Below are 16,567 nucleotides of genomic sequence, written 5' to 3'. Positions count from 1 at the left end.
ATTCATTTTGCATTCTCCTTTGCAATTGTTGTAACTTAAAAAAAATTTTTTTTTATTTTTAAAGTTTATTTATTTTGAGAGAGACAGAGACAGAGTAAGTGGGGGAAGAGCAGAGCGAGAGAGAGAGGGAGAGAGGGAATCCAGGCAGGCTCTGTGCTGCCAGCGCTGAGCCTGACATGGGGCTCAAACCTATGAAACTGCGAGATCGTGACCTGAGCTGAAACCAAGAGTCAGGTGCTTAACCAACTGAGCCAGCCAGGCACCCCTGCACTTGCTGTGGCTCTTAATTTCTGGTGCCTACTCTACTCTTGCCCCTCAACGTATTAACCGGTGGTGGTAGAGAGAGCACATTTGTTTTGGTCCTGACTTTATGAGAATATGTATTGTGTGCCAGTCCATCCTGGCCTGTTTGCCCTCAGATTTGTACTTTGACTTTCCTTGCTCTGTTGTGCTGCCGGGGACTGACATTTGCAGGCTGCGTATCCCCAGGCCCCCGTGTCAGCTGGTGTCCATCTGGGTTCCACCAGTGGGAGTTTCTAGCCAAAGTCTGGTGAGCCGAAGACAGGGTATTTCTCCTCTGTTCTCTGCCATGGGTAGCAACTCCAGCAGCAGTGACGTCTGGTTTCATGGCTCCAGCTCTGGCCAGAAAGATGTCTCCATAGTTTCAGCTTCTGCTGGGTGAACCTGGTCCCCAGGCTCAGGGAATACTCTTTGCTCTTTGTATTCTACCAGGGAGGCTGCCCTCCGTCCCCAGTAGGAGCGCCCCTGTCCTAGACCCTATGTTTTATAGGCCCACGTATCACAAACACAAAAAGTAACTGTCCTGGAGAACGCATGGTTGCCCTTCTGTCTTGGGATCTGGCGGCCATCAGTACTGGCGCAGCGTGGCCCAAACAGCTGCTCTTCTGGTTAACACAGTTCAGGCCCCAAGCACATGCTTTTCTGAAACTGTTGCCCTCAGAACAAAAAACATCTGCATCTAAATGCCTTTAAGTTTTATGGGTTGTGTTGCTGCGGATACGGTGTTAGCTACTGCTTTGGAGCACAGAAAGGGTGTGAGGGTGGAGGCACTTTGATAAAAGAAAAGATGAAATGATTAACTTGTCAAATCCTTCCTCCCAGGTAGCATGCAAGCAGATTTTTGAATAAGGAAGCGTCACTTCCCAGCAGCGATGGGCATCCATTTTCCTGCTTCCTTTTGTGTTCCAGTTCATGGTTCTGGAGTTACATATGAATTAGGGTGGTATTTTGAACAGTTGCACACAGTAACTGAGGCACGTTTTGCAAGATTATGTTCTTGCAATTCACATTCCTCTTAAACCATAAGTGTATTTCTAGACCTAACCTAGATTTTGGCCTAAAATCCAGAAACATTCTTTATAGCACATATATAACATAGTTTGAATTTGTTGCTAGAGATGTGGCCTCAACTGAGCCAATAGGCATGAAGTTCTTTGGAGGAATTGAAAGATTATTTATATATCTTGAATCTATCCATAGACAAGACACATTTAAATTTGGCCTTATAGCCACTTAAGACACACAATGTGGGGCATCTGGTGGCTCAGTCAGCTAAGCTTCTGACTCTTGATTGTGGCTCGGATCATGATCTCACAGTTCATGAGTTCAGACCCCGTGTCACCACAGAGCCTGCTTGGGATTCTCTCTCTCTCGTCTCTCTCTGCCCTTCCCTGGCTCTCGTGTGCACGTTCTCTCTCTCTTTCTCTCAAAATAAATAAATAAATGTTAAAAAAAGACACACAATGGAAATGCTGACTAAAGCCATTAAATTTAATTTAGAAAGGATGTAAGATATATTAGGAAAGCTAAATGAAACAATAGAATGTCCTCAAATCTAGAGCAAGAATGTGGTCTTTGTGGAAGATAAAATTAATTTAGGACTTGTGCTGTCCACAATTTTTTTTTTTTTTTTTTTTTTTTTTTTTAAAAAATTTTTTTTTTTTCCACGTTTTTATTTATTTTTGGGACAGAGAGAGACAGAGCATGAACGGGGGAGGGGCAGAGAGAGAGGGAGACACAGAATCGGAAACAGGCTCCAGGCTCTGAGCCATCAGCCCAGAGCCTGACGCGGGGCTCGAACTCACGGACCGCGAGATCGTGACCTGGCTGAAGTCGGACGCCTAACCGACTGCGCCACCCAGGCGCCCCCACAATTTTTTGATACAAACTATTACTTGCTATTAATGGTATAAGCAAAAGAAAACCTAAGTTTGGTGATTTCTCACTTAAAGGGATTAAAAATACTTTTAAATTTTAAGGAAAATGGTTTTCTAAATAAAAATACAGTGCATATGCAATCAAATGTGATATCCTAATAAAATATAAGAGAATTAGAACAAGGAAATGCAAATGTTTTCATGACTTTAAAGAAGAGGCTTCATGTACAAATAAACCAAAGTAATGTCTGTAGTAACTATTTTCCGACTGTTATAGATCAAGATATGGTCTTGACTGTGGAGAGATTTGAACAAATTAATCAATGGACTGCAGTTTTTGGTATTTTTCATTCTAGCACTGGAATATTTGAAAGAAGAACTGAATAGGTATTGTGGATCTACATATTACTTTGACAGTAAAAATCATGACATATATGATAATGTTTTACGTGATAAAAGTAATATTTTTTGCATTAACAATAACTTGTCATAGGTGATCGTTACAATGCTTGAATATAACATACAAAATCCCAAATATAAGTATTGTTTTAAGAATTTGTGGGCACCTGGGTGGCTCAGTTGGTTGAGCTTCCGACTTCGGCTCAGGTCATGATCTCATGGTCTGTGAGTTCAAGCCCCGCGTCGGGCTTCTTCCTGACAGCTTGAAGCCTGGAACCTGCTTCGGATTCTGTGTCTTCCTCTCTCTCTGCCCCTCCCCCATTCATGCTTTGCCTCTCTCTGTCTCAAAAATAAATAAACATTAAAAAAATAAAAAAAAAAAGAATTTTATTGACATTCCAATAGAAGTGTTACTGCTTCAGTAGGGTGAAGTTTCTCCAAATTGGAAATAATTAAAAAAAAAAAAAAACAAACCCAAAACTATCCTGGGTGGCTCAGTCGGTTAAGTGTCCGACTTCAGCTCAGGTCATGATCTTGCCTTTTGTGAGTTTGAGCCCCGTATCAGGCTCTCTGCTGTCAGCATGGAGCCCACTTCGGATCTTCTCTCTCCCTCTCTCTCTGCCCCTTCCTCGCTGGTTCTCTCTCTCTCCAAGTAAATAAATAAGCTAAAAAAAAAAAAAAAAGAACTATTTAAAAACTACAGGGAATCAAAAGCAGTTGTCAAAAACATTTGACATTACCATCAATAGAATATAAAGTTATGTGAAAATCTTGATTATAACAACAGAATGATTTTTCTGAAATAAAAGTCAAGAAAAATAACTCTTATGATACGTATTTTGTTGTAAATTATAAGTGCCTCTATTTTATTACTCACCTGTGCATTGCTGATCCATCAACACATGAGCAGTCATAATTTGGTTGTCTTTGATATTTTGCCAAATTGTATTCATACTCAAATATAACTTTACACATATTTGAAAATTGGTCATCACAAAGGTATGTGTAAGGTAGGAGGTTGGAACATCGTTATTTAACAGTTCATCATTTGACTTACACCTATAAACATTCAGGTACATGAGATGTGGGCTGCGTTTGTAAGCTTGCCCTGGGCTCTTTGTTGGGGCCAAGCCTGCCTCGTGGTGGTAGTGGCTTCCCGCTGCCAGCTTCCTGTTGTCTGCTTGGCTCCTTGGTTCTTCTGTCACTCTTTAATTTTGCACAAATAAACAGATACATGTATATTGGCTTATGACCCCTTTTTTTCCTTTATTTTTTTTCAAGATTTTATTTTTATTTTTTTATTAAAAAAATCTTAAAATCTTTATTTATTTTTGAGAGAGAGAGAGAGAAAGACAGAGTGTGAGTGGGGGAGAGCAGAGAGAGAGGGAGACACAGAATCCGAAGCAGCCTCCAGGCTCTGAGGGTCCTCGTAGAGCCCGATGGGGGGCTTGAACTCGCGAACCATGAGATCATGACCTGAGCTGAACTTGGACGCTTAGCCAACTGAGCTACCCAGGCGCCCCAAGATTTTATTTTTAAGTAATTTCTGCACCCACCGTGGGGCCCCAACCCATGACCCTGAGATCAAGAGTCACTCACTCCATTGACTAGCTAGGTGCCCCTGTCCCCTTCTATTTTACATGAAAGGTAGAATTGTAGGTTGAAGAGTGTCCTCCCAGAACCTCTGTTGAAGTCCTAACGCCTATGACTTTGAAATGTGACCTTATTTAGAAATAGTGTCATAGTAGAGGTAATTGATTCAGATGAGGTCAGGCTGGAATAGGGTAGGCTTATGTTCCAGTATGACTGGTGTTCTTATAAGAAGAGAGACATTTGGCAATAGAGGAAGGATGTTGTGAGAAAAGGCAGTCATGTGATGACAGAGGCAGAGATCAGAGTAAGCCAAGGAATGTCAGGGATTTCTAGCAGATACTAGAAGCTAGAAGCTTCCACTAGAAGCTAGAAGCTTCCTCTAGAAGCTAGAAGAGGCAAGGAAGGATTCTCTCCTCCAGGTTTCAAAGGGAGCATGGTCCTGACAACACCTTGATGTTGTACTCCCAGTCTCTAGAAATGCGTGACAATAAATTTCTGACATTTTAGGATACCTGATTTGCGGTGCTTTGTCATAGAAGCCCTAGGATATGGGCAGCATACCAAAACTGCTCTTTGCCCCATGTGCCAGTGTTTCTACAGGCTAGATACCTACAAGTAGAGCTGCTGGAGCGAAACAAACATCTCTCGTCTTCACAGCTACTCCAAATTGCCCTCCTGAGTGGCGGTATCGGTTTATGCTCCCACCAGCAGAGCACGAGAGCTTGTTTCCTTATGCCCTGGCCAACACTTGACATTAACAGACACATAAACACTTTTTCCAATGGATGGGTAAAAAAGAAGCACTTAAAAAAATTGTATTCTCTGATTAGTAGAGGGGTTGAATGTTTTTTTTTGTATGTTAATATTCCATTTGAATTTTTCTTCTGTAAATTTTCTTAAAAAATTTTTTTAACGTTTATTCATTTTTGAGAGACAGAGACAGCATGAACGGGGGAGGGGCAGAGAGAGAGGGAGACACAGAATCTGAAGCAGTCTCCAGGCTCTGAGCCGTCAGCCCAGAGCCCGACGCGGGGCTTGAACTCGTGAATGGAGAGATCATGACTTGAGCCGAAGTCGGACGCTTAACCGACTGAGCCACCCAGGTGCCCCTATAAATTTTCTTTTTAAGACCTTTGATCATTTTTCTGTTGTATCATTTAAAACAGTTTTTTTTTTAATGTTTATTCATTTTCAAGAGACAGAGCATGAGTGGGGAAGGGGCAGGGAGAGAGGGGGAGACACAGAATCCAAAGCAGGCTCCAGGCTCTGAGCTGTTAGCACAGAGCCTGAGGTGGGGGCTGAACCTACCACCTGTGAGATCATGACCTGAGCTGAAACCAAGAGTCAGTCACTTAACTGATTAAGCCACCGAGGCGCCCCTAGGAAGAGGTTTTAAATATCCAGAATGTTTGTTGGCTTTAACTGGTTGTCTTTTTAGCTTCTAGTGAGAGGATCAAATGACATTTATTTGACCTATTGATATGAGGCACCTGTAATTGTACGGACTTTCAAAAGCAGAGCAGTTAAGTATTTTATGGACAAGAGGAAGAATGCCAATGGGGAGAGGGGCTTTTTTTTTTTTTTTCAACATTTATTTATTTTTGCGACAGAGAGAGACAGAGCATGAACGGGGGAGGGGCAGAGAGAGAGGGAGACACAGAATCGGAAACAGGCTCCAGGCTCTGAGCCATCAGCCCAGAGCCTGATGCGGGGCTCGAACTCCCAGACCGCGAGATCGTGACCTGGCTGAAGTCGGACGCTTAACCGACTGCGCCACCCAGGCGCCCCGAGAGGGGCTTTTTAAAACAAGTTTAGAGGGCTGCTTGGTTAGAACAGAGGGCCTAAGGGAGTGTAATGGCCAGTTTTAGAAAATAGGCTGAAGGGCACCTGGGTGGCTCAGTCTGTTGAGGATCTGACTCACTTTTGGCTCAGGTTATGATCCCAGGGTTGTGGGACTGAGACCCACAATGGGCTCTGCACTGAGCGTGGAGCCTCCTTAAGACTCTCTCTCTCTCTCTCTCTCTCTCTCTCTCTCTCTCTCTCTCCCCCTCTCTCCCTGCCCTTAACTCCCCACCCTGAACTCCCTCCCCTCTCTCAGTGTGCACATACTCTCTCTCTTAAAAAAAAAAAGGTGTGCCTGGGTGACAGTCAGTTGTGTCTGACTTTGGCTCAGGTCATGATCTCATGGCTTGTGGGTTTGAGCCCCATGTCGGGCTCTGTGCTGACAGCTCAGAGTCTGGAACCTGCTTCAGATTCTGTGTCTCCCTCTCTCTCTGCCCCTTCCCCGCTTGCACTCTGTCTCTCTGTTTCTCTCTCAAAAATAAACATTAAAAAAATAAATAAAATAAAAAATGAAAAAAAAAATAGGTTGAAGCCTTTGTGACACCTTGTATGGGGGTGTAACTCTTTACACCTTGTAAAGAGTTTGAGCTTCACTGTACAGGCAAGATGAAATTCCTGCAGGGGCACCTGGGTGGCTCAGTTGGTTAAGTGTCCGACTTCCGCTCAGGTCATGATCTCATGGTTCATGGGTTCAAGCCCTGAGTCGGGCTCTATGATGACAGCTCAGAGCCTGCAGCCTGTTTCAGATTCTGTCTCCGGCTCTCTGCCCCTCCCCCGCTTGTACTCTGCCTCTCTGTCTCTAAAATAAATAAACATTAAACAAAAATAAAGAAAGAGGAAATTCCTGCAGAATGTTGGGTAAAGGATAACTGTAGAATATAAGAAGATCAACATGGTGGTGTGGTGGAGGAAGAAGACTATAACATCAGGAGAGGACTTAGATGACGAGGGGTGAGACGAAAATGGCCTTTTGCTATAATGACTCTACTAAGGAAGAAAAGAAGGAAAGTTGCTAAACACACAAATGTGGCTCTGTGATGAGTGGAGATATAGGGAGAAGAGCAGCTATCCAAGCATAAATACTAGCATGTCACACACTGGAGGAATTGTGTCAGGAGGGCGAAAGTGGAAGATAACTCGTGGGTTTCAGGTAATGTCCAAGTTGTGCAAAGTTAATTAGGAAAACAGGAGTAAGTGTATATAGCAAATGATGGCATATTGATAGATGGCATGGGAAAGCACACCTCATCAACTATTATTTTGCTTCCAATAGACAAGGTCAAGGAGAGTGATTTTTAGACTGAAGGTAGGGTGAGGGGAAGATCAAATATGATAACTAAAGATAGCTCCCAATGGGTGAAGAAATTATAGGAAAGCATCTATCTGCTTTGGGTGAACTGTAACCCAGGAAAGAGAACTTTTTTTTTTTAAATTTTTTTTTAACATTTATTTTTTTATTTTTGAGACAGAGAGAGACAGAGCATGAACAGGGGAGGGGCAGAGAGAGAGGGAGACACAGAATCCAAAGCAGGCTCCAGGCTCTGAGCCATCAGCCCAGAGCCCGACGTGGGGCTCGAACTCACGGACCGTGAGATCGTGACCTGAGCTGAAGTCGGACGCTTAACCGACTGAGCCACCCAGGCGCCCCAAGAGAACTTTTAGTGATATCTCTGTATCTCTGTTGTTGACCTTAGAGAAAGCTTGGAGAATGTGAACGCTGGTTAGCGAAAGGGGGGAGGTTGTGTGTGAGCAAATGAAATTCCAAATTTCAACAATGTGGATTTCACAAACTGCAAACCAATGATTTTAATGTTATTTTGGGGCAAGATCCTAGAATAGCATTCAGAAAGGATGAATTGTAGAAGAGTCCTGGAAGAGAAAGTGAGGATTATTAGAACTTTATATGGGTCATGTGGAAACATGACTGACCGTGTGTTTTCTTTATCGGTTGACTTCACGGTTAGACCAAGGAGCCCTGCTGGATACAAGAAGCACTAATAATCAGGAAGCATCAGAAAGCCTGGAGCAGCAAGCTCAAGGAGAAAAAAAAAAATCAAGGGGGTATTTAGTCTGGAGGGAAGAAGGCTTAGGGAGAACATGATGGCCAAGGTCAAGTATGAGAAGGACCATTAAATGGGAGAGGAATCAGGTATCTGTGGGCTTCTCAAAGGCCAATGGGTAGGATTACAGGGATCTAGGATGAGACTCAGTATAAGGAAGGACTGTCTAACCATTTATACCATCTGAGAGTGGAACAGGGTACTTGCCAAGAGAGTGATTTCCCTATCACTGCAAGTATGCAAGCAGAAGCTGGCCAATTACTTTTTTGGGAAATGTTCTAGGAGAGATTCATGCATTTTTGTGTGGTAAACTCTAAAGTCCCTTCCAATTTTGGGATTCTCTGATCCTAGGACAGTGTAGGTTCAAATCGGAAGGACTAGGTTGGAAACAGTGATGCCACAGCTAACAGGGTGGAAGGAACTGGAAGAAGGCAGAGGGAAGAAACATAGATCACTCAATTAAGAAAAGAAGGTCAAGTGGTTATATAGTCTGGAGGAGGAATCCTCCCTCCTTTTAGCACCAAAGACCAGGCTCTTCCCCAAATGGAGTAGGGCTGTCCAGGAAAACCACATTTCAAAGGAGGCCTGAAAACAACATCTTTAAAAGGCTGTGGGGATGTCACCAAGGCCAAAGTTTTCAAGATAGAATTTTAATGATGTTGGGAAAAGAGGAGGACAATGTTCCATTTAGGGCCCTTCCCACAGCAGGGCCCTAATCACAGGATGGCCCAGGAGGGCCATGGGAGAAGGGACAAGGCACATCAGTGGAAGCAGGCCTAAGGCACAGGCCTGGAGAAAAGTTGCAAAAGGAAGAACAAGAAAGGGACGGAATAATGGAAGAAGGAGGACAGATACAGATAAAAGGAACAGGTACCTTCATTGCCAGATGGGTAACCTCCTGGGTTTCCAGGGGGCTCCAGGGCCCCCTTGGAAGTGGTTCTTGGAAGTGGTTCTCGGGGGAGGGGAGAGCTGGTAATCAGGAGAGTGAGGCTCTAATGTGGATGTACCCCTACTTGCTGAGTGACCTTGTAGGTATCATTTCACCTTTCTGCCTCCTCCCTGTGGTCAGACACAGACATCCTGTTAGACTGGAAGTGCTCTGGGCTTTCCAGAATAAAGTAGCTCCGGGAATTTCAGACTGCAAGTCTGCAAGTGTGCAAAGCGTTTGCGCTTGTTTCCAGATTTTCATGGCTGGGGGAGAGGGAACAGGTGAGGGTAGACAGGAAAGGTGAGACCACATTGTGGCCAAGTCGCTGGGCTCCGCCTCACCGTCCTAGGGAACCCAGGGGACCGGGAGGCGGCCAACGGCATGTGCCTGATAGCCCCTCGGCCAGCCGGGCCCCCTAGAACCCGGCGGACATCCTCAGGCTCTGCTGTCCCTTTCAGCAAAACCCATTGCCGCATCCAGGGACCGAAGGCGAGGCACGCCCCTCCCCCACTAGATGGCACTGAAACGCCTCGTTCCCGATTTTCAAACTGCAGGGAGGATGAAAAAAGACAAAAAGAATATGGTGGAGGTGCGCTCTTTCTGGCTCGCAGGCCGCGTTGTGCAAAGCAGGGTGCCGGACACTTTTTCCCCCCGCAGGGCAGCTCTTTACCCCGCGGTGCGGGCCCCCAGCTTTGGAGTAAGGGTGAAAATGAGGGGCGAGCATTGCAAAGAAAAAACCAGGCTTTCAACCTGGGAGGGAGGCTCCCAGCCTTTGCGGCGCGGTCTCACGTGAGCCGGGCGGTGGGGGTGGCGGGCGTTTCTGGGATGAACTGGGGCTCCCTTGGGGCCCACCCGCCCACGGTCTGGGGTCCCGCACTGCTTCCCAGCGCCCCCGCTAAGCCTAAATCCAGCAGCCACCCAGATGAGGACAGGCCCGCACCGAGGTTTCATTTAACCCCACCTCCCCTCCTCAAAGCGCGAGCCCCCCGGCGTTTTCAAAATATCTGTTAAGCACCACCCCCCCCCCCCCCCCCCCATTAAAATTCTCTTCCTCTGGTCTTGAAAGGATCAGTCAGTTTCCTTTTTTTCTTTCCTGCTGGGGAGGGAGGTGGTGGCAGGTGGAGGTGGGTGTGTGTCGGGGGGGTCTGGCGCTGGCGTGGGGCTAGACTCGGGTTGGCCGTGGCAACCCCAGCGACGCGCCGGCCCCGGGGGGGAAACTGCTGGAGCTAGCAAGGTAGCGCCTGTGGCTTTCTGGGGAAAACAAAGATCTAATGTGATCCTAGATTCCAGCGACAAAACTGGGGACGCAGGAACTTCCTCAGCCCCTCTGAACGCCGACTCCGCAATAAGCAGTCTTTAAAGAACTGGGGTCGATGTGAGGGAATTTTCCACCACCAAAAAGAGATAAACAGGAGAAGGGGGCAACATCCCTAAATTTATAATAATGCACGGAAACATGCTACATGCCACATGTATGTATATGTGCATAAATATGGATATGGTTGGGCACATACCTATCCAGACACCATTGACTTGCCTGGTCAGAGACTCAGGCTTAGACATCTCGTGCCTGGGAAATGGTGCAGTTTATCTTTAAGGATGCTAGAAAAATAAGAGATGAGGCTCACGTTGCACGGATGACATCACTAGCTTTTGGCTGCGCGCTCCGTGTTCTCGTCTGTGGGTTTTAGCCAAAGCTGCAGCGCCCGGCGCCCGAGCGAGCGAGCGCGGCAGCGGCTTCCTCCGGCGCCCGCACCCGGGCGATGCGATTTCCCGAGCACCCCGGGCGCAGCCTGGGCTCTGGCTCCCCACCACCCGCCGAGCCCGCGAGGCCCCGGAGCCGCCGCGGCTAGAGGAGGAGGCAGGGAGGGGAAGCCCAGCGCCCCAGCCTCCCTCCCCCACCCTCGCCCCATTCACCTCGGCGGCCGCCGCGCGCTGGGAGCCTGATCGCGGGACGCCGAGGCCCGGACGCGATTCTCCGCGCGCCGCCAAGTGAGCCGGTGCCTCGGCTCCTGGGTGGGCTGCGAAGAAAATGGTGCAGTCTGAGAGCGGCTGACCCCAGTTGGGCAGAGCAGACAGCTCCAGCGCCGGGCTGTGGCGGGAGAAGGGGGCGGATTGTTTTGAAGGGCCGGGACCGCTGTTTTCTTCGGTGCCTGCAGCATTTTCTTTGCACCTGAGCAGCAGGTTCCTGGGGCTAGTTGGGAGCCAGATGAAGTGAGGCAGAGGCATCGCGGGAGAGGCGGGTCTGGAACCTCTCGGGTGGATACTCAGGAAGGAGACTGCGCTGGGGAGACCGGCATGACGCCCCCGGGGCTGGCTGCGGGGCTGGTGGTGAGCCCGGACCGCGCGACCTGTCCATGGTGTTGAAGGCACCGCGCGCCGAGCTCCGCGCGCGCCGCGCCGTGCGCCCTGCCGGGTGCATCCTCCTCGGCGCATCCTGTCTCTCGAGCCCGCCGGCTGCCGCCCATTCACCCCTAACCGCGGGCCGAGGCTCGTCTGGTTACGCCGTCCGGGTGACCGCGCCGTCGGCCCGAGGGGCCTCCTGAATGGCGAGGCCAGAAGCAGAACACCCGGGAGCTCGCGCGGGAAGGTTGGCCGCGACCGTGCGCCCACGGGAAGCCCGCCTCTGAGCACAGCGCGCTGGCCAGACAGCAAAGGACCTACTGGTGACCAGAGGACGGAGCTTTTCCAAAGAGCCGACCCAGAGAGGAAGAACATTTCTTGGTTTGCAGATCGGAAGGGGGACAGTCGCTGAGTGGGAGACCCAGGCGGGACTCAGGGCAGCCGGCCCCGGCATCTGGAGGTTTTCCTTCGTTGGCCGGTCTCGTCGCGGGTGCTGGAGTTCATTCTGTCGTCGCGCAGCAACTCGTGATAGCCCCCACCCCCTCACCCCAAGAAAAGGCCAGGCGAGTGGGTCCCGTCGCCACCCTGCACAAAGAAAGCCCAACAGTCTCACTGCAGCCGAGGGCACTGGGTGTTTAGTTTCTGGCCCGAGGGCAGCGGCGCCTGAAGTCCGGCTGTGTGCCGACGCGGCCGGTTCGGGGCAGTAGCTTCCTGCTGGGCAGGGAGGGGGCGGGAGGCGGTCTTGTCCGCTCGCCGCCGCCGGAGGCTGCACCTGCCCCCCCGGAGGATGCCCAGAAGCCAGCCGGAGCCTCCCCGGATCAGAACTTTTTAGGCTGTCCGCCCCCATCCCCGCAGTCCCTGGGCCGCGCACCGGCAGGCGGGGGCGAGGGGGCGCCGCCGCGCGAGTCCCCCTCCGGTCCCTCCTCCCCCTTGGCTCGGCCGCCCGCCCGCCGCTTTGTTCCGGGCGCGCGGAGGGAAGGCGAGGCTGCGGCGGATCATGCCCATGGTGTAGCCGCCAAGCGGAGGCATGGCTGCCGGAAGGTTACTGCTCTATACGGGCCTCTCGCTAGCGCTCTGCGCCCTCGGCATGCTGGCCGTGGCCATCTGCTCGGACCACTGGTACGAGACGGACGCCAGGAAGCACAGGGACAGGTGCAAGGCCTTCAACACCCGCCGGGTCGACCCCGGCTTCATTTACAACAACAACAACAACTTGCCGCTCCGGGCGAGCCGCTCCCGCCTGGACCGCTGGGAGGGCAAACTCCTCCGGGCCCGGAATCGCCGGCAGCTCTTCGCCATGAGCCCGGTTGACGAGTGCAGCCGGCAGTACAACTCCACCAACATGGGCCTCTGGAGGAAATGCCACCGGCAGGGCTTCGACCCCGAGATCGCAGCCCTCATTCGGAAAGGTAAGCGCGAGGCGCGAGGCGTGGCGCTGCGGAGAGCCCGGCGCCTCTAGGCCCGGCAGCCCTCTCCTCCCTTCGCCGGGCAGCCCTCTGCTCCCTTCGCCTGGCCACGGTCTCTCCGGCCTCCTGCGAACGGGAGGTCAGGTTGTCCAGGCCCTGCTGAGCCTTGGAGCGGCCAGAACTTGCCTCCCGATAGCCGGTAATGGAGGCTTACCTCTCTCTGCCCGGCCTCTTGTCTTGCGTTTGTGTGATGGGATTCCCGTGGAATATCGTGGTCCAGGATTTTTATCCAGGATAATGCTTCATCAGTCTCTGAAAAGGGAGGGAATCCGTCGCGTTGTGTTCTTTGCAGAGGAAGCCCCTTTGAGAATGATGTGTCCGGCAGACAGCCTCCTAGTTTTAATCTTTGTTTTAGATGTTGAACCGATTCAGGAGAAACATCTCACTGAGAAGGCCATATTCACGCCACAAACGTTTGCTAAGTGCTAGTCTATACCCGGCGTGGTGCAGGCATTGGTCATATAAACATGGATAAATCACAGCCCCTGCCCCATTGTAGCTCCAGGCCTGTTGACCAGATTCTTGGTTTCTCCTTTTGGGGAAAAGGTTGACAAAAGTGACTTGTGTGCTTTGAATTTTAACAGGGCCTAATAAACACATAAAAAGTAGTTCCTCACTTTAGAGAAAAAAAATTACCATTTTCAGAAGATTTATATCAAAAATACCTAAAGTACTCCAAAACATAAAACAGACCATATTTACTAATGATAAAAATTTCTTTCATACTTTCTTTCGTATGATCACATACATTTTTAAAAGTCTGTTCATCTCATGCCATTTGTAAATCTTGTGTGATTTATACTTTGGGGACCACCCTGTTCTATTAGTCCACTGAACTGTTGTTTGGATGTATTATTAATATTGCTCTGAAGAAGAGAATACATTCTCTCCTATGGTAGTTGCATTCTGGAAGATGTGGTGCGATTTTATGAGTGTTGTTCTTTTTTTTCCCCCTTGCTGTGTTTCATTCTCTTCAACTATTAAATGCTGATGCCAAGGTGAAAATGATGTTGTTACCTGCAAAGTCTTTGAGTCAAAGATAGAAAACAGTTCTTTGTGTCTCTTAATATTATAACACAGGTTTGCTTCTGTTTTAAAATATTATTTGTGAGAGCTGATGTTCTTTGATTTATAAAAATATTGAAATTGGTCAGAAAAAAGTGGTAATTTGAAAAAAGCCAATTGTTGAAGAATGACAAGCAGTGGGTATGATCTAGGTGGCAAGTCAGATTTAGAAAAGTCCAGAAAGAGAATCCACCTGAATGTTTATTTTGTAGTTTCTGTAGAATAACTAGGGATTTTAGCCGATCCAGTTATTAGTGCCTTAATATTACAAACATCACAACTGCTTCGTGGTTAGTCTCCTATATGAAGCAGGAGGACCCATTCGGAGCTCTACAACTTTGTAAAGATGTACAGAATATTAGAGAATTCCAGAAGAGAGTAACTTGGCTTGGATTTAAAAGTAGGAAAACAAGAGAAACCAGACTCGTTTTTGACAATGGGTGACTTCGTAACAGTTTGCAGGTTCTCAGATTCGTGAAGTGTTACTTCGTTCGTTGTTTTCCACTTTCATCAAAATTGAGACGGTGGGAAGTTGGCTGAAACGGGAGGGAGAATTCATGTTAATAATAATGCCTGATAAGCAGTAGTAGGGCTTGCTGAAGGACATTCTTGAATTTCCTTTCTTAAATGTCTCTTGCAACAAGATGGGTATCTTTCTGTCTGGTATTGGTTAACGCCACTTAGAAAAAGGGGGATGGAGTCCGTATCTTCTGGTGGTTCTATAGAGGGCTTTGATTCCATGTTGCTTTGCCTGGCAATCCGGCTAGAAAGGTTAACTTGGTCTGTGCACCAGAGAGATTGGTTACCATAGTGACATGTTCTTCCGGTGAAGCTGGCAACACAGTGACAGGGAAAGGGATAGGGGAAGAGTGTACAACATTTTGACTTTGTATCGACTGATTTTTAATTGCAGCAACAGAAAATGGACACGGCACAGCAGGGGGATTGAATACACTGATACCTAGAGTTGGCAGGCATTGTATTTCACTTGGACTAATGGAGATGCTGTTCCCCATCACCCAAAATACAGCAATCACTGTCAGCTGCAAGCACCCGCTTACCATGGCCGTTTCTGTCCATTTGACATTCTTGTTAGGTATTATTGAGATAGATGGCATGCCAGCCTTACAAATCTTGAGAGACTTAAGGTCACTATCTTCATTTTTAACCTCGAAGCATAATATTTGAGAGCTAGATCTTCCTTTTCTAAGCAACAATAGACACATTTTGGAAATAAGGGTATCTTATATTAGTAGAATTCACAAGCAACTCCAATAACACAGAACATAATTTCTAGACTTAATCCGTGTTCTTTCTAGATCGGCAGATTTTAGAAGGAAGTAAAAAAAAAAAGCACCCAGAAATTGATATTCCTCTATTTAAATTTAGGGCAGGCATCTTAGGGAAAGATATTTATCTCACAGTATTCATTAGCAGCCTCAAAAGATATGGTAGGCCTTTGTCTTTTGGGGGAACATCTCAGATTAAAATGCTGGGAGATATGTGTTGGGCAAGGGGAAAGGGACACCAGAGAAAAAGACTGTGTAAAATCTGTCAATATTAGGGGAAAATTAGAGATTTATCTAAATGATCATACAGCTCCACGTAACTCAATCATTTGTTAAATCAATGTTCATTACATTAGAAAGTTGCCGTCTGTGCATTTTAAAACACAACCAAACCACATAATTAATAAGAAAACAAAAGTCAAATCTATATCTGATTCGAAGATAAAGTCCTTTAGATTCATGTTCTTTCTGAAATCCATTTCTTCGATGCCCTGTTGCCATGTGTGTACCAATAACAAATATGCATTTTTGGTCACGGTATATTTATTCGTTTGTCTTATTGAACTGTTAAGTTCCTGAAGGGCAGGAAAGATATAATTTGTAAAATACATTCACCAGATGCTTGGTACTTGGGAAATATCTCATACAAATTAGGTTCACAGAAACGTATCCATCAAGAGCTTATTCTAATTGTAGGAACACTTGTGTGGGAATCCAAATAAAGGATTAGTCAGAAAATTGTGATGAAAAAAAAATGAGCCAGCACGGCTCTCAGGGTAGGTTAATATTGCAACAGATGCTGAATAATTTAACAGGGAAGGTTTTTTTGAGCAAAAAAGTTTTGCTACGGAATAAGGGGAACAGTACTTTTTTGGATAGCCGATGTCACTGAACAGACATTTATCACCCACAATCATTATTTTTCACATTAGATGAGATTTTAATGATTTCCTTCTTGGAGGTGGGATTGGGTAGAGGGTGCAGCAAGGATAGATCACCCTTGAATCCCCATACGACTGTGACCATAATCAAGTCCTCTTGTCTTGCTTTTCAACCATGTCAACGTCTCCCTAGTAAGTCACTGCAAGCACGGGGGACAGATCAATGACAGGATCAGTTTCTGAAATCCAAGAGACTTCCAGACCCTTAGGAGGAATAGCTACAGGTAGGATTTTGTTCCAGGGAACATTTACATTCTTTGATTTCTACTGGCGTGTTATATTGATATGGCTTAAAATGAGTAGACCTTCACCTGAGACTCTGAGAACTTTTTTTATTATTTGAAAATAAGCCTTCTAGTAGAATTTGATCTATATAATCATAGACTGGTTGTCTCTGTATTGAGGCTTATTTGAACAAAACACTGCACATATTCACAAATTAATAATGTGCTCAGCAAATATTT

The 16,567-nt window shown here is 47.2% G+C and overlaps 1 protein-coding gene across 3 annotated transcripts in view; it reads left to right on the top strand.

Moving 5' to 3' along the window:
• Positions 1–10,659: 10,659 nt before the first annotated feature.
• Positions 10,660–16,567, top strand: part of TMEM178B (transmembrane protein 178B) — a 366,535-nt gene continuing 360,627 nt past the window's right edge. The window contains exon 1 of one of the 3 annotated variants that reach the window (XM_086688535.1): positions 10,660–12,751. In XM_086688535.1, coding sequence (XP_086544661.1) covers positions 12,370–12,751 — 382 coding nt within the window. In that variant the 5' untranslated portion in view covers positions 10,660–12,369. The remainder of the gene's footprint in view (positions 12,752–16,567) is intronic. The other 2 variants (XM_086688533.1, XM_086688531.1) reach the window with 2 other exon arrangements.

Source organism: Puma concolor, chromosome A2 (genome assembly GCF_028749965.1).
Source record: "Puma concolor isolate L17-30 chromosome A2, mPumCon1.1.hap2, whole genome shotgun sequence".
Classification (NCBI taxonomy): domain Eukaryota; kingdom Metazoa; phylum Chordata; class Mammalia; order Carnivora; family Felidae; genus Puma; species Puma concolor.
This window is presented reverse-complemented; position numbering and strand designations above follow the sequence as displayed.